The 24,336-nt window shown below is 42.2% G+C and overlaps 1 protein-coding gene across 1 annotated transcript in view; it reads left to right on the plus strand.

Annotated features, from left to right (window-relative positions):
- The window catches only part of SEMA3A (semaphorin 3A), a 186,356-nt gene that overhangs the window by 151,255 nt on the left and 10,765 nt on the right, over positions 1-24,336 (plus strand). The window contains exons 7-14 of the mRNA XM_081005480.1: positions 3,277-3,419; positions 4,341-4,455; positions 4,578-4,647; positions 5,432-5,576; positions 8,627-8,846; positions 12,276-12,367; positions 16,153-16,194; positions 21,311-21,468. Of these exons, the coding sequence (XP_080861606.1) occupies positions 3,277-3,419; positions 4,341-4,455; positions 4,578-4,647; positions 5,432-5,576; positions 8,627-8,846; positions 12,276-12,367; positions 16,153-16,194; positions 21,311-21,468 (985 nt within the window). The remainder of the gene's footprint in view (positions 1-3,276; positions 3,420-4,340; positions 4,456-4,577; positions 4,648-5,431; positions 5,577-8,626; positions 8,847-12,275; positions 12,368-16,152; positions 16,195-21,310; positions 21,469-24,336) is intronic.

Consider the following 24,336-nt stretch of genomic DNA (forward strand, 5'->3'; position numbering starts at 1 on the left):
GCACCCAAAATGTAGTGTTTATAGGAAATACTGTTAGAGTTACAACAAATATTTTTTTTTTCCTGTTAAAGAAAAGAGATTGGGGGGGGGGGAGTATACATTATTTTATTATTTGCTTTGATTGTTGTAAACCAAGGTCTATTTTTAGATTTGGCATAGAGATCAGAGACCTGGTTAAAGTTGAGAAAGCTTACCACTGTGGCTCTATCCTTCTTTGATCATGCTTAATCATGTTCTAGACATTTTCCCCTCTCTCTCTTTTTTTCTTTTTTTGAAGTTTGTTATTTTTAATGCACTTCAACACAGATTGTTTGTGACTAGGGAGGAGAAATTCTAAAGTTGTATTTGTTTTGGATTTTGTACAAGTCTGTTGTTGATACTACCATACGGGATGATGTCGTGGCATGCTGAGGTGCAGTGAAGACAGTTATAACACTTGAAAGTCAAAGTGGGTGCCCCTTTGCATGAAAAATAGCATGCACTGTTGATGTGCCCCTAGGGAAGTATCCTGCAAAATTTCAGAAGGATTAGTGCCTGGGTGAAGGAGTTATTCAGAGTATGTGTGTGTATATATATATGTGTGTGTGTGTATAAACAGCTCAACAGTTGCTTGCTTGTTTTTTTGGTTTTCTTCCATCCTTCTGCATTTCTCCCAGAATTACAGTGACTGGAAGTAAAAGGAGAGCCCTGGTAAAGTTATCCCTTGGTTGGAAGCAAGAGCTGTCAGTCACAAATCTGTCCCCGCCCCCCTCCTATCTTCCCCTCCCTGGTATTTTCTGTATATGGGGAGTTTGTGGAAATCACACTCAGAGCAGCTCCGGTGGACTCAGAATTTCTCACAAAGCTTCACGTGCCCCCAGATTCATTCTGAAGTGATTTGAAGGAGAACCATTTTCACCGCAGACATATCCTGAATTTCTGTGAATCAGCTCAGTGAAGGACCCATCCACCCCTCTGTTTGCCCTTCTGCTTTCTCCCAGGGGAACCCAATGTTGAACTCTCTGAATTGGAACAATTGGCAATTGGGTGTTGTGTGGATTGCTGTTTGTTCCAATTTAGCGCTAAAGAGTGGGTTTTCCAGGGGAAAGTGGCAAGAAAAACTCAGATGAGGACCTAGAAAGCACGGGACAAGCGGACAACCACTTGGCCCCCTGCTTTCTGGGCATGAGACCTAAGCTTAGGATTTAGGATTCATCAGAATCTGATGTGCACTTGGAGAGACACAGCCAGTAAGAAGAGAGACTCTGCTGGGTAATGATCTGACTCAATATAAGGCAGCTGCATATGTTTACACTAGTGAACTCTTCTCCTTTCAAATCACTTTTAAAATATTATATTCATACATCCCCAAATGCCTTACATTCTGACTTTTAAACTTGGGGGTCACTTCCTGTTGCTTATCAAAAGCAGAGTTATGAGCAGATGGTTTTGTTTTTGTTTTCAGTGAGGCTGTTTGGAGCTTTGCTATTGCTTGAATGCAACATGATGGAAACTAACAGATAGAGCAGACTGTGTGTGTGTGTGTGCATGCGCGCGCACATGTTGAAATATTTTTTGTGCTCTCTTCATTCTTGTAGGTCATCATAAACGTGAAAAGCTTCTGTTGTGCTGTTGAGTTGCTTCATATGCAATGCATGCATGCTTATAAATGCATGTCTTTAGATCTATCCTATCGGCTTTGTTTATTTCTTATACTCTATGTAGGAATTGCAGAGCTACAGAGAACAGAAACTAAATGATCAAAAGCACAGATGGCTGCGCAGCTGACATGAAAACATTCTTTCATTGATTTGAAATATATTGATTTATCCAGGTGGCTAAACTGCCCGAAAGTTTGACCAGTCAGAAACAGTGAAAATGCTTTCCAAAGCCATTTATTCATGCAGTGACATGCATAGTTACTCTGGAACAGCTGAGGAGCTTTCCTCTTTACGTAATGTAGTGAGTCTCTTGGTTTCCCATGGAATCCCTCCGATTCCATGAAAGCAGAAAGAGAACCTCCAAATTTTCTTTAAATTTTGCTTTAAGAATGAATTCCCTTAAAATTATTCCGGTGTTTTGCAAGAGAACTCCCCTAACTCATAGTATTTGTTTTCCGTTTCAGCAACTCAATATTAAGCAACTCAAAATCGAACAGATTTTGATGAAAAGAAGAGATCTGGACTGAAGTGCTCAGCTGCCACCAATAAACTTGCTGGCTGAGCCCTTTGATGATACGGTGTAGAGACATATTGCCCTCCCAGCTGATGCCACTAGTAGCAAAATTCAAAGCAAATTTGGAGGTTCTCTTTCTGTGCGACTTTTTGTGTATGAGTAAAGCTGGATCAGGGCCAGGAAGCACATGCTGCTGAAGTTAATTTGCACCATTTTCTTTATGTGTTATTTACATTGGTTAGGCATAACTAAAGAAATATTGTGTTTTAGTATGAAATTTGAACATTCTAAAGGATAAAAAAAAAGTAATCCCTTTTCTTTCCTTTGCTGATAAAATTACAAGTGCCCCAAAGATTGTGTTTGTGTTTGTTTGTGTGTGTGTGTTTAATAGTTTTATACTGTTTATATTCATAATGATCCTGAGCAGTGCCTTTTTTCTTAAAAAATGTTTAGGGGTGCTCTCATTTTCCCACTCATATTGAAATACTGCAAATGTAGATTCACACAAAATGTTTAGGGGTATGCGTACCCCTGCATCCCCCCAGAAAAAAACCACTGATCCTGAGAAAGAATTTGGTTTGAAACAGGTTGGACTTAATAGAAGCCTTTTCCCTTTATGTTGCTGGAGGTTTCCTCCTTTCACTTCCCTGTGATTGGTGTCTCCCTATTTATTTTCCCGCTAAAGTGATGGGCAAACTCTCCTCAGCAATGGGTGATGACTAGAAACTGAAGAATAAGATTGCTCACTCTAACTCACGCCAAGGATCATAAATCAACTTGCAATTTTGGCTGGTCCTAACGTTGCCCTATCTTCTGCTGCTCCTCAAAATTTCATCCACTTGTTTTTGTCCATATCATGAACATTAATTACAGCTCAGTCATATCACCCTCAAAGTGTAGTAGCTAAGTCTTCAGGGACCTGTGGGCAAATCGTAGTAAGTGCTAGAGTTTTTGTGGAAGAAGAAACTGTGAAATCCCTCACCAAGTCTTGGGAAGATCTACAATCTGAATGACCCAAAGCTTATGCAATGAATATTTATAAGCTCCATTCCCCAACTCCCTCTGATCCTTTGTTGTAATCCATCTATCATTACTGTAGTACACACTTGCTTTTTTTTCCAGATCCTCGGTTTATTAGCGCTCACCTGATCCCTGAAAGTGACAACCCAGAGGATGACAAGATCTATTTTTTCTTCCGGGAAAATGCAATTGATGGGGAGCATTCTGGAAAAGCTACACATGCCAGGATAGGACAGATCTGCAAGGTAAAACTGTGACTGGATGATGAATACACTCACAATCATATTCTTCCAATTGTAAAGAAAGATCACTTCACTAATACCGGTATATTTAGTATTGTGGGTGAATGTGTCAAATAATAGGTATAAGAAGGTATTTAACAATGGCCATATCCATGTGATGTGATGAGGAATTAACAATGGTGAGCTTTGGGCTCAGTTTGAGTCTGGTTTGCTTAAACTAACTTTAGTTCGAACAAACCACAGTTCCCGAGTTCAAACAAAACATGGAACTGCAGTTTGTGCTGAAATAAAAGCAGAAGCTTTTGCTTTCCTGCTCTCACAGCCAAAGAAGTAGAGAAGCCCATGGTAATGCACAGGTCTGAGGCATTCTGTTCACCTGAACTGGGCCTGTGACTCCAACTTCATGTAAGAACAGTTATTTCTCTTTTTAGGCTTATATTCCAGTCTTCCTTTGGGAAGCTTGTGGTGAAAGCAGGTGTAATGTTTGTAGAGCAGCAGCAACAGTCTGGAAATGCTCTCGTTGTCTTTAAGTGAGATATACCTTTGCTCTTTGGGGTAAAGTTTGGAAAACTAGCAGCAGAGGCTACCTGTACCCAAGGCCGATGGATTGTAGCCAGCTACAAACCTTCTTCCTCCCCTCCAAACCTCATGGCGATTCTGCACAGAGAGTCACAAACCTCTGGTGCTATATTGCCGCTTCCAGTTCCTAACTGGACAAGGCCATGTGAGGAGCAGGCTTATTTGGGAGGAGGTGGGACCCTACACATGGCTGCACTGAAGTGGGAACTCCCATGTGTCACTACAGCTTCACTGAGGGCTTCTCCACACTGACTTTTCCTCCACACTTTCCAGGTGCAGTCCGAGATTTCCTACACAATAAGCGACTCTGTTTTGATGTCCTGACATGAGCTATTTCTTTTGTAGAATGACTTTGGTGGCCACAGAAGTCTTGTCAACAAGTGGACCACTTTCCTCAAAGCACGCCTGATTTGTTCGGTGCCAGGTCCCAACGGCATTGACACTCATTTTGATGAGCTCCGTAAGTGGTCAAAGTGTTTCTGAAGACAGAGCCATTCTCTCCCTGGCCAGCTGCATGCTCATTACTAAATTGGCGGCTGGTTTTGCTTCTTGCCCCTTATTTTATTTTATTTATTTTGACAGAGGATGTGTTTCTAATGAACTCAAAGGACCCTAAAACCCCAATCATCTATGGAGTGTTTACAACTTCCAGGTAGCGGACATATCATTTTGCTTCTTGTGGGGGAGAGCATGGAGGCTGCCCGTTTTTAAAAGCTTTCTTTGTTAACATGGTCCTTTAAAAGAGAAGGCATTTTCTCAACCTTTGAACTGCTGGAAAAGTAGTAGATGTAAGAGGTTAATGAACTGGAGTTTTCCTATGAGCAATATATATATAATCGCTCAGAAGTCTGCGGCCACACAGTTTAAAAGAATGTGTGTGTGTGTGTTTTTCTGCATTAACCCTTTTCTTAGTATGTGTTGTATAGGAGGCCTAATTGCGTCTGGTGCGTCTTGAATGCAAACTTTTTGTTTCCATTGACCTGGAAGCCAAATCCTGTCCCTATGTTTTTGCTTTGGCTCTTCAGAGAGAATTTACACACCATACAAGCAACAACTCCAGACCCTTTCAGAGGGTTGTCACTTGCCTGGTTTGTAAGCGCTCAAGGAAGCTGAGCCCCATGGGGGCTGGTCTGGTGCTGGAGCTAGGGAGAAGAAGGGGACTTAAAGGGCAGTAAATGCCTGAAGATCATGGAGGGAAGGGGAAATTAAAATGTGGGTATAATTCTCTATCAAAGTAAATTGTTTCGACTGAATCCCATTTTCAAAGCATTTCATTTTGATTTGGTTAGACAATTGCACAAGGTTGCTGTCGGCTTTTTTTGGCGACAGAAAATAAATAAATGGAAAGCTGGTATTTCTAGAACCTCTCTAATTTAGAAACAATTGCTTCTTTTTCTCTCTCCACCTATCTGTTTTTCCACCCTGTCTATTATTAGCAACATCTTTAAAGGATCGGCTGTGTGCATGTATAGCATGACGGACGTGAGGAGGGTGTTTCTGGGTCCATATGCTCACAGAGATGGTCCCAACTATCAATGGGTTCCCTACCAAGGAAGAGTCCCATACCCACGGCCAGGAACTGTAAGTGCCCTACTCACTGGGCAGTCAGGTGGTGTCCAAGCAGTATCGGCAGGCATTTATCTGGGGGGAAATACCACTGTTTTCTCTGTAGGGATAATTGTTGAGGAATCGCTCTAGAAACATGCCCATTGATTTCATCCACCCAAAGCAGTGCAGGAATTTCAGTTGCCTATTGAAATAGTATTGCATGCCTTCTAACTGTGAAAGACATCTCATTTAAATGCCTTGATCTTGTGAACCACCCTGAGATATTATGATGAGAAGTCTAATAATAAAAAATAAATAAAAATAAATTCTGAGTCAATCAATACATTCAGAGAAAAGGGCAGGGGATTTTTGGTGTTGAGGACCATAACACAGTCTAGAAACAAAATAAAAAAATTCCTTCCAGCACCTTAGAGACCAACTAAGTTTGGTATTGGTATGAGCTTTTGTGGTATCTGAAGAAGTGTGCATGCACACGAAAGCAGATACCAATAACAAAGTTGATCTCTAACGTGCTACTGGAAGGAATTTTTTTATTTTGTTTCTACTATGGCAGACCAACACGGCTACCTGCCTGTAACCATAACACAGTGTGTTTTTCCACATACTATGAAGTGGCATCCATACATGTGTTTTTTCTGAATATGTGTCCCAACCCTAGTATACTGTACTGATAAAAACAAAAAAAAAAACCAACATCCAAGGACAGAACTATGTAGCAAAAACCAAACGTAATTTGGCCATTGGACCTGTTAAATGTACTGCGGATGACTTCAGAGTGAACATGCATGAAACTGTACTGCACACCTCTAGTAATCTTTTATTTGCCAGCCCCCTTAAGTGCAGTAAACCCGTGCTCCATTGAGATTCACAGGCTTGTCTGCACAGCCAAATAATTTATATTTGTTTGTTTATTGTTATTATTTATTGAATTTATATACCGCTCTATACCCCAAGGTCTCAGGGTGGTTCACAGAAGTATTAAAGTTCTTGTCTACTGCCCTCTCACAAAACATCAGGCTTGTGTACAGCAAGATAAAAAATATTTAAAAGTGGTATGAAGCAATCATTGAAATGATAATTACAATTGCACACAACCAGGGGGAAAGGACAGTTCAGCTCTAGGAAAGACGAGGCTGGTGCCTCCCCAAACACCGTATTTTTTGCACCATAACACTCACTTTTTTCCTCCTAGAAAGTAAGGGGAAATGTCTGTGCGTGTTATGGAGGGAATGCCTACGGGTGGCATTCCTACGGATTTTCCTCCTCTAAAAACTATGTGCGTGTTATGGTCGGGTGCGTGTTATAGAGCGAAAAATATGGTATACCTTTTGCAGAGGAACAGGCCATGTTAATCTGCTCTAAGGTCAGCTTTTGGTAGGCCCTGGATTATCCAGAGGCAACATGGATTTTTAGCTTCACAGCTTCCATTTAAAGCACTAGGGATGCAAACAAGAAATCAATACAGTATATGAAGGATGAATTCCTTGAAATGATTTAGCACTTAGGTTTCCTAAGGGATCCCAGTGCACCATTGAACTGGGGAATTTGAGAGGGGAAAATGCCCACAGCGTCCTTGGACGCCTCGTAGTATGTTCGTTCCTTGTAAATTCAACGTTTATAGATGGCTGCTTGAAAATGACCGAGACAGTCCATTTAGAAAATCCAAAAAGATTATTCACACATGTTCTTGTATATGAATTCCCAGCTGCATTAACAATACTTAGCACTTCTAAATTACTTTTCTTGTTCAAAGCACTTCTCATACATTATCCGATTAATCATTATCTAATTAATGCAAGTAATCAGTATTGCACTCCATCTGGAAAATCAAGATTGCCTTTGGGATGTGAAATATGGATTTTTTTTTAATGCAAAATTGCTATAAGCTATGAAAAAAGCTGTTGTTAATTGTTGGTATTATTTAACTGCTAGAATGTGGCATTGATAACAAAAAACAGAAGACGGGAACCTCCTGCAGTTTTTCTGGTTTTTAATTGTGTTTGATATACAATTATCTCAGGCTCTGATATTCACTAATAAAAGTGGATACTTGAGTTTTGTTGCTAGGAAAAAGCACATAATAAAATGATACCTAATATATGATAAAAACCAGGCTACATAGAACTGGTGCTGCAATGGAGGACACCTTCCTATTCTTTTAAAAGACATGTGTTGTTGTTTTTAATGTCCTCCCTGATGAATTGTTAATAAGATGATAGCCATGATAATTGATTTTTCTCCCTACAGAGCGTGTTGCAAGATCAGGATTGTTGTTTAATTACACTTTGGCTTTCAAGTGCTGTATGTTTTAGGAATACATAGGCGATGCAGGTTATTGCAACACTAGGGCATTTGTGTTCTTAAATCAAAGGAAATGAACATAAAGTATAATAATGCTATCAATATTTTACACTTCAAGTGTTCAAAGCACTTTGCACGTCTTTAGGAATGAGGCGAGAGGGAAGCTTGAAATGTGAACTTTAACAGGGCTGCCCCAATTCAGGTTAAATAAAACCCCCTTTGAGCTTGGTCCAAATTCACCTGGTACCACCTCCCCCTTCCCTAAGCTAAGAATTGTTTGGAGTTAGAGAAAGAGGTGAAGGCAGAGTGGAAGCCAAATCAGATGTTTGATTGGAACTCTCTAACAGCACGATTTATCTGAATGCTCAGGCCAGTATTCTTATTATCCCCATAAAATGCAATTTACCTACAGAAACTTGGCAATCTTTTGCTTATGCTGAGATTTGAATTCAGCAAGTCACTGGCTTGCATATACTGGAGGGATTGTATATCCCAACACAGATTGACTCATCTGTCTCTATATTGGCGATGCTAGCTTGTAACCAACTTTAGTCCTACTCAGAGTAGACCTATTAGAATAAAGGACACTACTAATAAAACCTCTGAGCAGGACTAGCATTGGACACAGTATGATGATGATGCAGCAGCAGCATGTGAAAAAATAAGGTTGTTGTGAAGACCTCAGTATATACACCGAGGAAATGGGAATTTCACTGTTGTAATCTCTTGACAATATTCTCTTTTGCCATCCCCCTCCCCAGTGTCCAAGCAAAACATTTGGTGGCTTTGACTCAACCAAGGATCTTCCTGATGAAGTCATCACATTCGCAAGAAGCCACCCAGCGATGTACAACCCTGTATTTCCCATCAATAATCGCCCCATAATGATCAAAACAGATTTGGATTACCAGTTCACACAAATCGTGGTCGATCGGGTAGATGCAGAGGATGGCCAGTATGACGTCATGTTCATTGGGACAGGTAAGGCTCCGCAAACCTCTTTAGACGGTGAATGGAAAGCAGAGCAGAAGAGCCCAAGATGTTTAGCATTCCTTCTGTGCAAGTACCGTCAACATGAATGGACTTGCACCAAAGCAGTTTTTGGTGGAAAGTAGCTAGTGCTATATTTCTAAATCAAGAGGTGCCAAAACTCACCATGAACACCTCCCTTGTTCTCTTTGAATGGCAATGGCACCTGCCTGAGAGGTGCCGGAACTGAGTTCCGGTGGGTTCCTGCTGAAAAAGAGCCCTGTTCTTGACTTCTAGTGTGGCTCACCGAATTGTTTACAAGCAAGGCTCGACGCTATTTTGGGTGGACTGCAATTTACTTGATTGACGTAATGACCACATCCATTTAAATAACTCTAGACCCAATTTCTCACTGGATGATCAACTTGTGTCCGGACTATGCCATTTCAGTTTGTAGCTTGGGGCTTGCACATTTGAATAATTTCCCATATCCAAAATACTTCCCCAAAATAAATGTCCTGAATACAGCACGTTAGAGAGCACACTAGTCCAAAACACTTTGTTTTATCTTGTATGCAGCAGCCTTTAGTTCTGTATTCTCCCTTCTGGTCCAGCAGCTGCCAACCCCTGGGGACTCCCAATTTAATACTAATTCAATTAAAGCTTGAATTAAGTTCAAGCTGTGTGTGACTTCAGTCTTTTTTTTATCCTGATCTCTGGAAAAGCAAGACTGTCTCCTTGTCTTCCGGTCTGCAGTCCTACCCAGCTCACAAGGAGCGCCAGCAGGCTTCCATCTTAAATCTCATCTGAGTCTGACAGTTGGCAATGTGGCAATGTGGTCTGGTTGATTAATCTCAGAGAGCGAGATTATAATTCCCACTATAGCAAGGGATTATCGGGTTGCTTTGGCCACAGCAGCGTCACTTAAACAAAAATAAATGCTAAATGAAAATACCACCATCTTTTCCCAAGGTCTAGTGCAAGTTAAGGAGGAAGTATGTTGTTTCCCTGAGTCTTAGTGGAAAGGAAATGTGATTAATTCAGCATTGTTGTTGTTTTAAGTATACATCTGGATACTTTGCTCTAACTCTCACCTCAGTGATGGTTCACTTCAATCCCTCTCCAGCAGACCAAAATGCAAATTTTTGCCCTCATAATTTGACTTGAGGGCAGGAGCGGATCATTTAACACAGTCTCGAGTCCATCTTTCAGTAAACGTGAATTAATAACAGTAATTTTATCTTGTAAGATGAGTTACTCGCCAAAGCTTGCTGATCTGAAATGAGGGGCCTGGTTCACTTTGTGTGAAATTGTTTGAAATATTATTCCACGTAAGTCTGATCTTGAGTACAGATAAAGCTTCGCTTTGGATGCCTGAGGCCTGATCAGAGACACTGTAGGGTTTAACACATTGTGCATTTGACCTCAGAGGCTTTAGAGAGCAGCAAACCACTAATGGGGGGGGGAGGTCCATCTTAAAATAGAACTATTTATCTTAAAGATTTAATGCCTATCTGCTAGGCTGACTTCTTTGGCTTTGTCAAACCTCTGTTGTAGAATTCAAAATGTTTTAAACGTGGCAATAATCCAGTTCTCCATTACTTTGTAGTGGTCTCTCCTCCTGCTGCAAGAACTTAAATCTTCCAGTCTTTGATGCTGACAAAATTGATATAGACTTTGTTTAAAACGGTAGCTTCCGAATGACATCCTTTGCCCCCCGCATCCCCGCACAACTTCTAAGCTTAGTAAAGTGTTTTTATCCCCTTCCCCTCTTCCACCTGGAATACTCCGTTAAGAAAAACTGACAATTTGCAGGTCAGTTATTCTGCAGTGTTGGGTGAAGTGATTTGTCTGCCTACGGCAGGGGAAGCTTTTCACAGTAGAGGGAGAAATGTTATCACTGGCTGCCAAAAAAAAAAAGAAGCTGCCGTTGGAGGCAGATGAACAGCGGCAAGGCAAAAAGTCGGTAATCCTGCACACACAGGATACATTTAAAGCACATCCAAAGGAAATTATTTCCCCTATAATTCTGGGCTCTTTAGTTTGCCCCTTGCAAACAGTTCTCAGAAAACCTGCAACAGACTAGCTATCGCCTGGCACCATCACTATACAGTGATACCTCTAGATGTGAACGGGATCTGTTCTGGAGCCCCGTTCGCATCTAGAAGCAAACGTAACCAGCGACGGCACGTCTGCACATGCGCGCGTCGCTTTTCGCCGTTTCTGCGCATACGCGTGAAGTCATTCTGAGCATCTGCACATGCGCAAGCGGCGAAACCCGGAAGTAACGCGCAACTCGAACACGCTCATCCCGAAGCACATTCAACCCGAGGTATGACTGTACAGTCATACCTCATGTTACGTTTGCTTCATGTTACACTTTTTCAGGTTGCTTCCCGTGGCGACCCGGAAGTACCAGAAAGGGTTACTTCCAGGTTTTGCCGCTTGCGCATGCGCAGTAGCGCCAAATCACGCTTCGCGCATGCACACAAGTGCCAAATCACACCACGCACCTGCGCAGATACGGCACTTCAGGTTGTGGGCTTTTCATGTTGCGAACGGGACTCTGGAATGGATCCTATTCGCAACCAGAGGTACCACTGTACACCTTTAGGTGCCAGGCAAAAATGTACCTTTTCAACTAGGCCTTTGCCTGACTTGATCTACATCCTATACCCTGTTTAAAAATGCTGGCTCTTTTGGGTTTTTGTTTTTTGATTGGGTTGCTGGTTTTGTTTTGATTTTATGTATTTTATATTTTATGTGAACCGCCCTGAGACCTTCGGGTATAGAGTGGTATAGAAATTATATATATATAAAATTGGGACTTGGGACCCCAAGGGTCATATAGTCCAATGCAGGACTCTCAACTCAAACTCTGCACTGTTCGGAATCACCAGCTGATTCCTAACAGATCTGACAACTTAATTAATTTGGCAGCACCCTCCAGCTGTCTGTGCGTCCCCATGAAGTCTCACTTTCACATCTGCCCTTGTATTATTATTTTAAAAAAGAAAGGAAAAGGAAAAGGAAACATGGAATACTTTGGACTTGAGAATAAATCATAAAATGTAGCCCTGGCTGATCCTGTGTATTCCTGGCTTTAAATACACATTTGTGGCAGCTGACATTTCATTGGTAACATTACACTGCCCTGTTCATTTGCTGACAGCTAAAATGGGTTCAGGGTTCAGATTTTGGGGGTTTTTTTGCAATTAAAAGATTTCAATATAATCCTTCTTTGGAAACTTTTAAGAACTTTTGAGATCATTTTGAAGGTAAGTGGGTATTGTATGGAGCCGACTCTAAAGAACGCATTGCTGCATAATCCCCCTTTTGAAATACGATAATTTGTATTGTGGGAAACATAAAACTTCTGTAGATCTGAGATTGGACTGCTCTTGGACTCAAGGGGGAAAATGGTATCTGTCTTTATTTCAGATATTGGGACAGTTTTGAAAGTAGTTTCTATCCCCAAAGAGACCTGGCATGATTTGGAGGAAGTTTTGCTGGAAGAAATGACAGTCTTTCGGGTGAGTGTGATTGAAATGTTGGTTATCTGTTTTCGCTCCCCTGCTGCTGCTGCTGCCCCCGCCACCCCCTGCAGGCAGCTGCAGAGACGGGGTTTATTGTGGAAGAGTCCGGCAAACCTTTCTAATTAGCTTCTCAATTAGAGATTCAGGCACTAGTCAAAATAAACCTCACAGCTTTCAGTGCCAGTTGTGAGCTAATAGCAAAAATTATATTGCTGACTCTCCTCCCCTCCTTCCCCCCCCCCTTGTTCACTGGGCCGCTAAAACCAATAGATATGACTGTTTGCAATTTACAGTGAAAACCATCTGTAACATTTGAAGGTCTTGCTGCCTGTCTTCTCCCCAGAAAAATATACAGAATTAATTCTACATCTGGGCATATGACATGAAGACAAAGGCGTAGTGAAAAGTCTGTTATCTGACATTGAGGGTTTCTATGACATGACAATTAAGAATAATTTTGAAGAAGTACACAATGTAGGCGAAAGTTGGCATGGTTTTAGGAGCTGATTTCCAATGCATGTTTTTGTTTAAATGGATTTTGATCTCGTGCCATCCTGGGGAGTATGAAGAAAATGAGAAGATAAAGCTGAGATTGAGTTGTACTGCCGATTAATCAACTTGATTCAATAAACATTTTGATCAGTTAAAAACTTCTCCCATAGTCAGCCAGGCAGATTTTTTAAAAAGGAGTTACTTTAATGTAAGAATTTACAAATTATCTTGGAAGTGGGATTCCACATCTCTTCTACGCAGCGAGAGATGCCTTTATAAAGATGATGCCAACTGCAGCATATGGAAGCATTGTCTAGAAACAAAGGGAATTGTTTGTTTTCCTTGCTCAATGGTAGATCACAGAGATTGAAGGGCCTCAGGTGTGATGCCTGGATCCCTTGACTGGATCCCCAGAGAGCCAGAGCCAGTCGTTGTAGATGCTTCTGACCTAGATGGACCAAGCGTCTGAGAGCTTCCTATGTTTCATCAGAATTCTTGTTTATTCACCTGCAAATTGTTGTAAATTTAATTAATTAATTGTCACTGTTAAAATTTAACTGGCTAAGATTTTAAAAAGAAAGAAAATGACAAATCCTAGAAGCAGCATCCTACAAAGCGAGACTTCTTGATTTCCACCCATCCCAACACTTGCTTGCTTTGCCTTATGAATAGGCACCATGTTATTTGGGCCATGTATTCTAGGACTGTTTGCATGCAACGTTCTGGGCTTTACATCGGAAGCGCAACCTGTGTGTGAATGAGTCACTGACTCAATGAGGTGTGCCTCATTGTCAGGCTCTGGTTAATTGTGCAGTGGGTATCTGAACCCCTGGTTTTGAACAAAAAATAAATCTCAAGGAATGAGATGAAATCACAAGAGTAGCTGGTGGCCTGTGGTTGTTTTCTCTGATGCTTGCAGCAAATCGGCTACTTATAGTATAAAGCAGTCTAGGGACCTGGCCATTGCATGAGCTTCTACAAATGAAACAAAATGAATGCCATGCTCCGTTAAGCCAAAAATTAAAGAGACAAGCCAAGAGCTTGATTTCTAAAAGGAGAGGTGCTTTGTCTCACTTTCTGGAACAAATCATGTCTTCTGTCCTGGAGGCTTTTGCCTTACGTTTCAGATGCCTAGGGGTAGGCTATGGTGACTCAGATGTGTGGGGGGGGGGAGAGAGACCATTGTATCACATTTTCCAGCCTTGAAAAAGTGGTTTCCAACTTTTGGTTTTTAGTCCCACCACCTGTGCTGGGGTGGGCATGGAGCTGTGACTAGTAGTTGACCCATGCAAGTCTGGGGCTGAGCCAGAGCAGTATCTGATCAATTAAAAACAGAGGCTGGCAGAATCTGGCGAGGTGAGTCCTTAGCCAAAAAAAACGGGTGAACTCAGTGATGGAACTGACAGCAAAAACATCTTTGACAGCTGACATTGAGGCTGAAACTCCACCCTTAGTGGCCTTTGCACATGTGGGCAAGAGGACGGGTGCTTAGCTACCTCCTTGTCTCTTGCTTTCCACTTGTCCCAAGCTACTTCCAAAGTCCAAAGTGGCTTAGCAGGAGAGAAGGTGGCAGGAGAAAGACAGGCTTGGCAAAGGCGCTATTTGGCGTGGCAGTGCAGATTTGCCCTTACTTTGCCCTTTAAGGGCAAAAAGAAAAGGTGGAAAGAAGGGACCACCAGAAACCGTTAGAAGGAGGCATTGCAATTCCTCTGCTCCCTTGCCGCGGTGAACATCCTGGTGTGAAGGTGCCTGGGGATGCACACACCTCAACATTCAGCATGAACCCAAGAGCTCCTTATCAGCTGCCATAAAATACTGTTGAAATTATTCTCCTTGCAGGTGCAGCTGGAGTTTGAAGGGGGGTTGGTTAATGCGCCAAAGGAATCGAGTCCTAGGTAGAAATCTGATACGAAGTTTCAGTGCAACCCATCACTTTTGAGTTTCCACATATCCCTGGGGTGGGTGGATCTAATTTTATGTCACCAAAGAATGAATTTAACAGCCTGAGTTGCAGAATGCCGAACACAACACTTTCCATTGACAGCTCCAGCCAAACCGAAGGCATTCCAGATGTATTGCACTGATAACAAATGCCTTTTTAACCTGATTTGTGCAGTGTCTCCCTGAACAGCTGAGCAAACATTTCGGTAAGGCCTGTAATTGATGCCTTCCAATACCAAGTTTAATAACCCATTTGCACTGGAGAGTCTGCATGCTTAGCATCTACTGAGCCATATCCAGTTCCCCATAGGCTCGCCGGGGGTGAAGTGTGAAAGCTTGAAGCAGGCTATGTCAGCGTACCTTGATAGAAACTGAGCCCGTATGAAGAAACTATAAGAAAATAGAAAGTTCTACAATCCATAAGACAGATCTACACATATTCCTCAGTGTGGAATTCCTACCAGAAATAGCAGCCCTGCTTGGAGTTAACCCCTCTACATACCATTTTGCATATTTACTGGTATGGCGGCATCATCATGATCTCTGTCCCCCTAGCAGTTGCCAATATTATGAAGCAAAGGAATCACACAGCAGTTGATAAGCCCTGAAGAAGAGGGACCCTGGTTAGCTTCAGTATGATGCTAAACCATGGTCAGGTAAAGGTAGAGGGACCGCCGACCATTAGGTCCAGTCGTGACCGTCTCTGGGGTTGCGGCGCTCATCTCGCTTTATTGGCCAAGGGAGCCGGCGTACAGCTTCCGGGTCATGTGGCCAGCATGACTAAGCTGCTTTTGGCGAACCAGAGCAGCGCACGGAAACGCCATTTACCTTTCCGCCGGAGCGGTACCTATTTATCTACTTGCACTTTGATGTGCTTTTGAACTGCTAGGTTGGCAGAAACAGGGACCGAGCAATGGGAGCTCACCCCGTCACGGGGATTTGAACTGCCAACCTTCTGATCGGCAAGTCCTAGGCTCTGTGGTTTAACCCACAGCACCACCAGCATCCCTGATAAACCATGGTTAAAGGGGGGGATAATTCCCACTGAGATAGGGACATAGGTGTGCATTCCTGAAGCTGGCTCCCAATTTGCAAACCACTATTTTTGCAGGTCTGCTATGACGCCTCCACTGGACCTTTGTAGAATGCATGCTTGATTTATCCTTGTGTTGAGTTTCAACATGCAGAATTGCGCAGGCACAAATGCATTTGAATGCATCCATAGCAACAACGGTGTTTCAGCGTGAAAGTCAGTAAGAGCAATCCACGGCGAGGCACCCAGTTCTCATCGTCTTAAGGGAAGCAGCTATTTAAAGCATCTTTGCTATAACTGTAACTCTCTTTTCCAGGAACCCACAGCTATTTCAGCCATGAAGATTTCCACAAAGCAGGTACTGTACATACAGTCTTGAGACTCTTAAATAGTTATTGGGTCCCATATTTCAGAGACCTTAACTTGCTTGCCTGAAAAGATATTGGTGCCAGCTGCCTCCCATTCCTTTTCATAAATGTTTCTAGTTTCTTATGGAAATTCTGACAGACAAAGAAGAGGGAAAGTCTTGACGTGTGCTTCGCTAGCTATGAAGTGGAAATGAACTGCCTAATTAGTCTCTGAAACAAAGATCCTTGTTCCGAGCTCTAGAGATGTTGTATTCCCCAGGAGTCACTGGCTGCAGGTCATGAGGGTCAAATCTCCTGTTCTCCAGCATTGGCACAATCACTACCGGGCTTCCTTCTCACCTGCTTCTTCCTCTATAACACCAACTAGGGCCTAATGAATGTGCAAAATGCACTTTTACAAAGACCCTGTGATCGCAATGGAAGTGTTCAGTGCAGGGGTCAGCAAACTTTTTCAGCAGGGGGCCGGTCCACTGTCCTTCAGACCTTGTGGGGGGCCAAACTATATTTTTTTGCGGGCAGATTTAGAAGGCAATTGGGCCAGATCCGGCCCCCGGGCCTTAGTCTGCCTACCCATGAACTAGGGGCTAATGAATGTGCAAAATTCACTTTTACAAAGACCCATTGATCACAATGGAAGTGTTCAGTGTATAGCAACTGCTTTATACAAAGTGGGACCTGTCATGCTATCAATGTCAAGCAATTGCTACCCATCTGGAGCTGGTGATTTCCAGGATGCAGGAAGCCAGCCTAGCTTATGTTTTAACATGCTAAATTCAGGGGTCCCTTGTTTGGCACAGATTTAACTCCCCCAGCCTTGACTGAGTCTTACTTTGATTGGACTCAGGAATATAGGGGAATGTGGCCCTCCATAAATGTATGACAGTACTTTGGCACTCAGAATTTGGGAGGCACTTCAGAGATGACGAAGGGAAGACATGAAAGAGAGGCCATTCTGTTTTTTTAAAAAAATTAATATTTATTACTTTTCTAACAATTTAAACACTACAAAAACAATACAATACAATACAATAAAAAACACTACATAACATTGACACATAAAACACATTAAATACATTAAACTAACAAAACAAAACAAAAACAGTTTAAAATGAATCAAACAATTTCAATATCTTACCTTTCATTCACTTATTTCCACGACCTCCTCCCACCTCCCTTTTTGTATTCCACTTCTGTTAATTGTTTCAGCAATTCCTTTCCATCTTCCTCTGTTTTCTATCCTATAATTGTCTTAACACATTCTAACCTTATTTTTTCCTTTAATACTCTATTAATCTATTTATACTTAATTCCTTGTAACATTTCTACTAAAGCCATATAATTTCATTCCAACATTTTTCTAACATTCATTAATTTTACAGTATTTCTGTAAATAGTCTTTAAACTTTTTCCAGTCTTCTTCCACCGACTCTTCTCCCTGGTCTCAGATTCTGCCAGTCATTTCCGCCAGTTCCATATAGTCCATCAACTTCATCTGCCATTCTTCCCGGGTGGGTAAATCTTGTGTCTTCCAATACTTCGCAATGAGTATTCTTGCTGCTGTTGTTGCATACATAAAAAAGGTTGTATCCTTCTTTGGCACCAATTGGTCGACCATGCCGAGGAGAAAGGCCTCTGGTTTCTTCAGGAAGGTATATTTAAGTACCTTTTTCATTTCATTATAAATCATCTCCCAGTATGTCTTAATCCTTGGGCATGTCCACCAAAGGTGAAAGAATGTACCTTCAGTCTCATTACATTTCCAACATTCATTGTCGGGAAATGGTAAATTTTTGCAAGCTTGACTGGTGTCATGTACCACCTATAAATCATTTTCATTAAATTTTCTCTTAAGGCATTACATGCCGTGAATTTCATACCTGTGGTCCATAACTGTTCCCAGTCAGCCATCATTATATTATGTCCAACATCTTGTGCCCATTTAATCATAGCTGATTTCACCGTTTCATCCTGAGTGTTCCATTTCAACAGCAAGTTATACATTCTTGACAAATTCTTGATTTTTGGATCTAACAGTTCTGTTTCCAATTTTGATTTTTCCACCTGGAAACCAACTTTTTTGTCCAAATTGTATGCCTCCATTATTTGGTAATAATGGAGCCAATCTCGCACTTTATTTTTCAATTTTTCAAAACTCTGCAGTTTTAGTCTGTCTCCATCTTGTTCCAGAATTTCCCAATATTTCTGCCATTTGGCCTCCATATTGAGTTTTTTCTGTGCCTTCGCTTCCATTGGTGACAACCATCTTGGGGTTTTCTTTTCTAGCAAATCTTTATATCTTATCCAAACATTAAACAATGCTTTTCTAACAATATGATTTTTTAAACGCTTTATGTACTTTTACCTTATCATACCACAAATATGCATGCCAGCCAAATGCATTATTGAAAGAGGGGCCATTCTGGCAAAGGAACCCAGAGGGCTTGGTTCCCATAGCACACTTTGGCACCTTGCACCATAGCTGTCAACCTTCCCTTTTTTTGTGGGAAATTCCCTTATTCCATTTCCCGCTGCTTCCTGCTGCTATCCCAGATTGTTAGATATCCCATAGACTGTCCCCGGGACAGGTGAGACTGTTGATCCCTTATTTTCGAGGCTCCCTAGGACAGGTAAGGCTGCTGATCCCTTAATTTTGAGGCTGCTGATCCCTTATTTTCAAATCTGAAAGTTGACAGCTATGCCTTGCACCACCCTATATCCTTGAAGCAGCCTGAAGATGCAGAGTGAGGCCACTTTCTTTAGACCCTCTGCACCATGGGAAGACTGGCCTGTCTGTCTCTAAAGCTGCTCACCATGGAATCTGTTGGGGAGAAAATGTGAGAGTTCTCTTATCCATTAGATGAAGCTGCATTAAAATTGAGCCTTGATGGCCAAAGGCTCTGAGGGAGGGCCATAGCTTAGCTCTGCATGTTAAATCCCCAGCATATCCAGGGAGATCCAGCAGACTCACCCGTGGACTGTTGGTCTGACTTTGTACAGGGCTGTTTTTATAATGTACAGTTACATATCGGAATTAGGCTTCTTTTGCTGCTGAAGGCATTGTACTGAGTCTCTAACGTAAATAAGGAGCATCACGCTTGGGCACAGGATCTTCTTACAACAACTAGAGTAATGGTGGCTGAAACGAACACATTTTGTAAAAATGAAACTTGTGAGACAGACTTGGATAGGTGTTTGGAAACCCTTTTTGTGTCCTTTCTGGAACATCTTGAGGCAAGCGGCAGATACACCACAAGCCCATGTTCTATTTCTGTAACTTTTCTAAATTTATAATAAATCTTTCAGATGCATATGTTTGGTCTTCTTTTTAAAGATATGAAAACAGATGTGTATCATATCAGCCACTGATATAGCTTTCGATGAGAAAGGGGTAAAGCCATCTCAATAGTCAGAATTTTGGGCAGTCCAGCTAGGAACCCCATTGAGTACTGGAAACTTGCCTAAAATGAATGAGTTTGACATGAAATATTTTGTTTGGGGCCACTTCCCTCGCACAGTTTATCACCTAAAACAACAAGGGGTAGGGGGAGATTTAAAAGAATGTGCTATTCTAGAGAAAACTATTTTCAAAACAAAGCTGTCAAGTGATATATATATATATATTCATATGGTACAGTACCAGAATGCTCTGCTTTTGATTATTTTTACAAGTACATTCTTTTTAAAGGAGCAGATTACACTGTATAATGAACCATGCATTTAAGCACAACTTCTCGATCAAAGGCCCCTTTATGTATTCAGAAGGGATTACAATTCTCCCTGATCCCTCGGAAAACAAATTTACAATATTAAAAGTTTTCTCCAGCTAAGTTATTCACGTAAAGTGAAGCCTATAAAGTGTTGGTGTAGCCCCAAGTGAAGGGAGGAGGAAAGAAAACAATACACGTAGGTGATGCACTATGACAAGCTTCTGGCATTGATTGCATCTTTGAATTAGAGGCATTTTTGAGAGCATGTTGATTCCTGATTCTTGAGCACTCCCAGCTTTAGATATTAAATGCATTGTTCTTTGTGAACTTGGAGCTTTTCATGGAGTGACGTGATGAACTTTACGTCCCGTGCAGAGCAAAAGATAACAATCAAAGCAGCCTCCCAAAACTCATCCCTTGGCTGCCTCCCTCCCCACTGAAGCAAACAGAGGAGCTTGAGCCTGCAGATGCTCTGTGGGAGCAGAGGGGCAGTTGCAGACCTCCAGAGTCGAGGCAGCGTGTTTTTCTCCAGGTTTTTCTGCTTAATCAGGTGGTGGCAGAAGACTCTTGTTAGTTAACCTTCCAAATGAATCAAGTTTATGAAACGCTTGATACTTCTGTGATAGTTCAGGTACAACAACAAAGGGTTTTGCCATGCAGGAGGAACCTTAATTTGTGAGGCTGGAGGTGGTGTTCAGGATTCAGTTGACCTGGAAGGGAGGATGGGCAGGTAGGCAGGTGTGGACTATGGAAATGTACAGGAATCCACATCCCCATGTTCAGCTGCATGATGTAATGTTCAAAAAGGGCCTTGCAGCGCTTTAGGCACAGCTGGAAATTATGACTCTCCCTATGGGAGATTCCTTTTTAAAGATAGATGGATTCTGGTCTGTATCAAATTTGCATATATTTGTTCCTAAAAGTCTATTCCATCCTGTTTCCGTATTTATCTGCAACTTACCTTTTTTTTTATTTAAAAAATGCATGCAAAATCCTATTTGGTTTTTTAAAAAGAATATTTAAATACAGTTGTAATTACATATCTTATTGCAGAACACATATTGAAATAATTTTATCTTAATGGATGCATTTTTAAATATGTTTTATCCTAAAACGTTTTGAGCCAAGAATTGTGGTCCGCACATTAGTCCGGGAGGAGTGAGACAGGTCGGTCCACACTGGAATCCATACAAATGGAATTTCTTAACCAACTCTGATCCTTTTCTTGTCATAATAACACAAGGAAGAAGCAAGAGTCGAATGATTCTGAATTTTAGAACTTGTGCGGTATGTTGTAAGGGCCAAAAGTGCTGAGAGATAAATGAAGGAGATTCTTTTTGAATGAAGAAGGCTTACTTACCATCTCTCTCTCTTTCTCTCTCTCCCCTGCCACAAACAGCAACAGCTCTACATTGGCTCAGCTGTTGGCGTTTCACAGCTTCCCTTGCACCGCTGCGATGTGTATGGTAAAGCATGTGCAGAGTGCTGCCTTGCTAGGGACCCATACTGCGCCTGGGATGGTGCCTCGTGCTCTCGTTACTTTCCCACCGCTAAGAGGTAAGGATGGATTTGAGTGTCTTTCCACTTCTCCTTCAAGGTCCTCACCTGATTCCTTAAGTGACGGTTTCAAGCAGTAGTGGGCCCCATGGGGGGGGGGCAGCAGCGCACGCCTGACCGTCGGACACCTGCATTGCTGTGTGGTGTGTGTGGCATGGCATGAGGCAAATGCACTGGTGGAGCCAATCCATCAGGCTTTCCACCTGACCATCACTTAGCCCTGTGACCAGCAGTCAGGTGAGTGCTGCTGCCCCATCTTCCACTACTGGTTTCAAGTGATACCCAGGTTCTGCTTAGGCCCTTGGTTCCAAAACTTTCCCCCTGCGGACCACTTGAAAATTGCCAAAAAAAAAAAAAAAAGGCAGATCGGTTCATGATTTTTCTGCCCATTGCAGCAGTGTGCTGTGCTAAGTGCTGTATGATTCTTAGTTCTATTTTTAATTGTCGTTTTTATTTTTTATATTCTATTGCGCTATGACGGATTCCACAGAAGAATGCATAGAAATAAGCAACACAGTGAACATGCAGTTACTAATCAGTATAAATATTCAGTGGGCATCTTCAACCACCGATTCCTGGACACATTATGAACCACCACAATTTGGGAACTCCTGGCTTAGACTGTGGCCACATTCAGGTGTTCACCTGAACACAAGAAGGCTTCACCTGGGAATGGAGGCAGGGGGGCACATTGAAGTCTTGTGCCAGTGAGTCTGCGCCAATGAGTCTGGCTGCGCAGGCTCCACTTCTGGTCTTTGCATGTTTAGCGCAAAGGTCTGAAGACTGTTTCTGAGCATTCTCTGCTGGACACCTGGGAGCCCTGTCTAGTCACGGTTCCAGATCACTCAGACTTTTCACTTAGAAACCATCTTCAGACCTAAGCATACAACTATCTGGAGAGGAGTCTGTGCACCTGAGGACATTGGACCAATCCCCTCATGCAAGTCCCTGAGAATTTCCAGAGATAAAGCCTTCCTGTGCTGAAGAAAATTCCTGAACACACCATTCATGGTGGCATCTGTCTGTCTTGAGAGACAATGGAGAAGTCCGCCTTTGGAGGTGAAGTCAAACCATTGGGAGGTTGCAGCGCCTGATGTGTCAGTAGAGACCGATATGGGAGAGACATGTTTTGTTGCAGTTTGTCTGTTCATATTGAGCCTACAAATGATTTAGATTAGCAGGTTTCCTAATTAGTATAATTTCCCCCCATATTTGTGCGTGGGACTAGATCCATGGGTATAACCCTAGCTCACTGATGTCAAAAGCCACTGGGTTGTATTCAGCTATGTTTCAGCAGCAAACCTACTGAAAGCAACAGGCCTAAGTTGGCCATGTCTATGAATTTCAGTGGGTCTAAGTAGTACTTAGACTGAATACAGCCTAATATTTCTTTTAGATTTATCTAATATATCTTTTAGATTTACCTAATATCTTTTAGATTTTGACTAAATCCAAAGAAGCTTCACTGAATACAACAGATGCCAGGGGTGAAAAATGTGAGGTTTTTTCCTGGCTTCTTGACTTCTGCTTCCGTGATGAGCTTCCGTCATTGCTCAGACACCTAATCCTCTCTTCTCTCCCCCACAACCCACTTGCCTGACTTCTTCTTCCTTCGCTGTTTCTTTTCTTCTCCAAACGAAGTGTTCAGCCTCTTCACAACATCTTTGCTTGCCCTGTTCTTTCTTCTGCTCAAAGGCATCTCTTTTCCATGGGTTGAACAGGAAGTTTTTTGCCACTACTGTTTTGATACAAAGGAAGTGGACAAAGCAAACACAGACATAGTTCTCCTTTCTACAGTGCACATTTTCTTTTTGAAAAGGTACAAAACATTATTAAAGCAAAGAAAGAGAGATCCAGTAGGTGGTTTGGTGTTGCTTAAAGACATGTTGCTATGGGTTGTAATAATAATTTTTGGTAGTTATTCAACCCACTGACTAGTTTTTAACCTAATGTTCTAACCAAGACATATAATTCATCCTATTCTGTGGCAAGCATTGCTTTAGATTATTTAACCCAAGCACCTGAGGTTTACTTAAATTCTGATTCTAGTCATCAGTACTTCATTGTTCTGCATCACCAAACTGGTGGCCAAGCCATACTGAATAACTATTAACTCATACCTTTTATGCACATTTTTTCTCTCCCATAGAATCCTGGGAAGTGCCGTTTGTTAAGGGTGCTGGGAATTGTAGCTTTGCAAAGGGCAGACTACAGTTCCCAGGACACTTGAGGCATGCTTTAAAGGTATGGCATGTACACTGTGGGTTAAACCACAGAGCCTGGGGCTTGCCGATCAGAAGGTCGGCGGTTCGAATCCCCGCGACGGGGTGAGCTCCCGTTGCTCGGTCCCTGCTCCTACCAACCTAGCATTTCAAAAGCACGTCAAAGTGCAAGTAGATAAATAGGTACCACTCCAGCAGGAAGGTAAACAGCGTTTCCGTGCGCTGCTCTGGTTCACCAGAAGTGGCTTAGTCCTGCTGGCCACATGACCCGGAAGCTGTATGCAGGCTCCCTCGGCCAATAAAGCGAGATGAGTGCCGCAACCCCAGAGTTGGCCACAACTGGACCTAATGGTCAGGGGTCCCTTTACCTTTACGTACGCTGCAGTCTAGAATGCAGATGCTTAGCCATTTTTGGCAGCCTCCCTTGGTCACATTCCAGCAGCAGGTGTTGCCAGAAATGGGTGTCCCACACAGGCTCACAGCCCCCCCCCCACTCCCAGTTGATCCATGCAGATCATCTGAAGAGGACAGTTATTGCCCCCTTCCCAGTCATTGGGAGGTTTAATTTGCACTGTGTCTACTTAATTTTTAAAAAAGATTTTGTTGCCATCAAAACCAGTGGGGTTTGGGTTACCAAGAAGAGGGA

This window comes from Podarcis pityusensis (assembly GCF_964106645.2).
Source record: "Podarcis pityusensis genome assembly, chromosome: 5".
Taxonomy (NCBI): Eukaryota; Metazoa; Chordata; class Lepidosauria; order Squamata; family Lacertidae; genus Podarcis; species Podarcis pityusensis.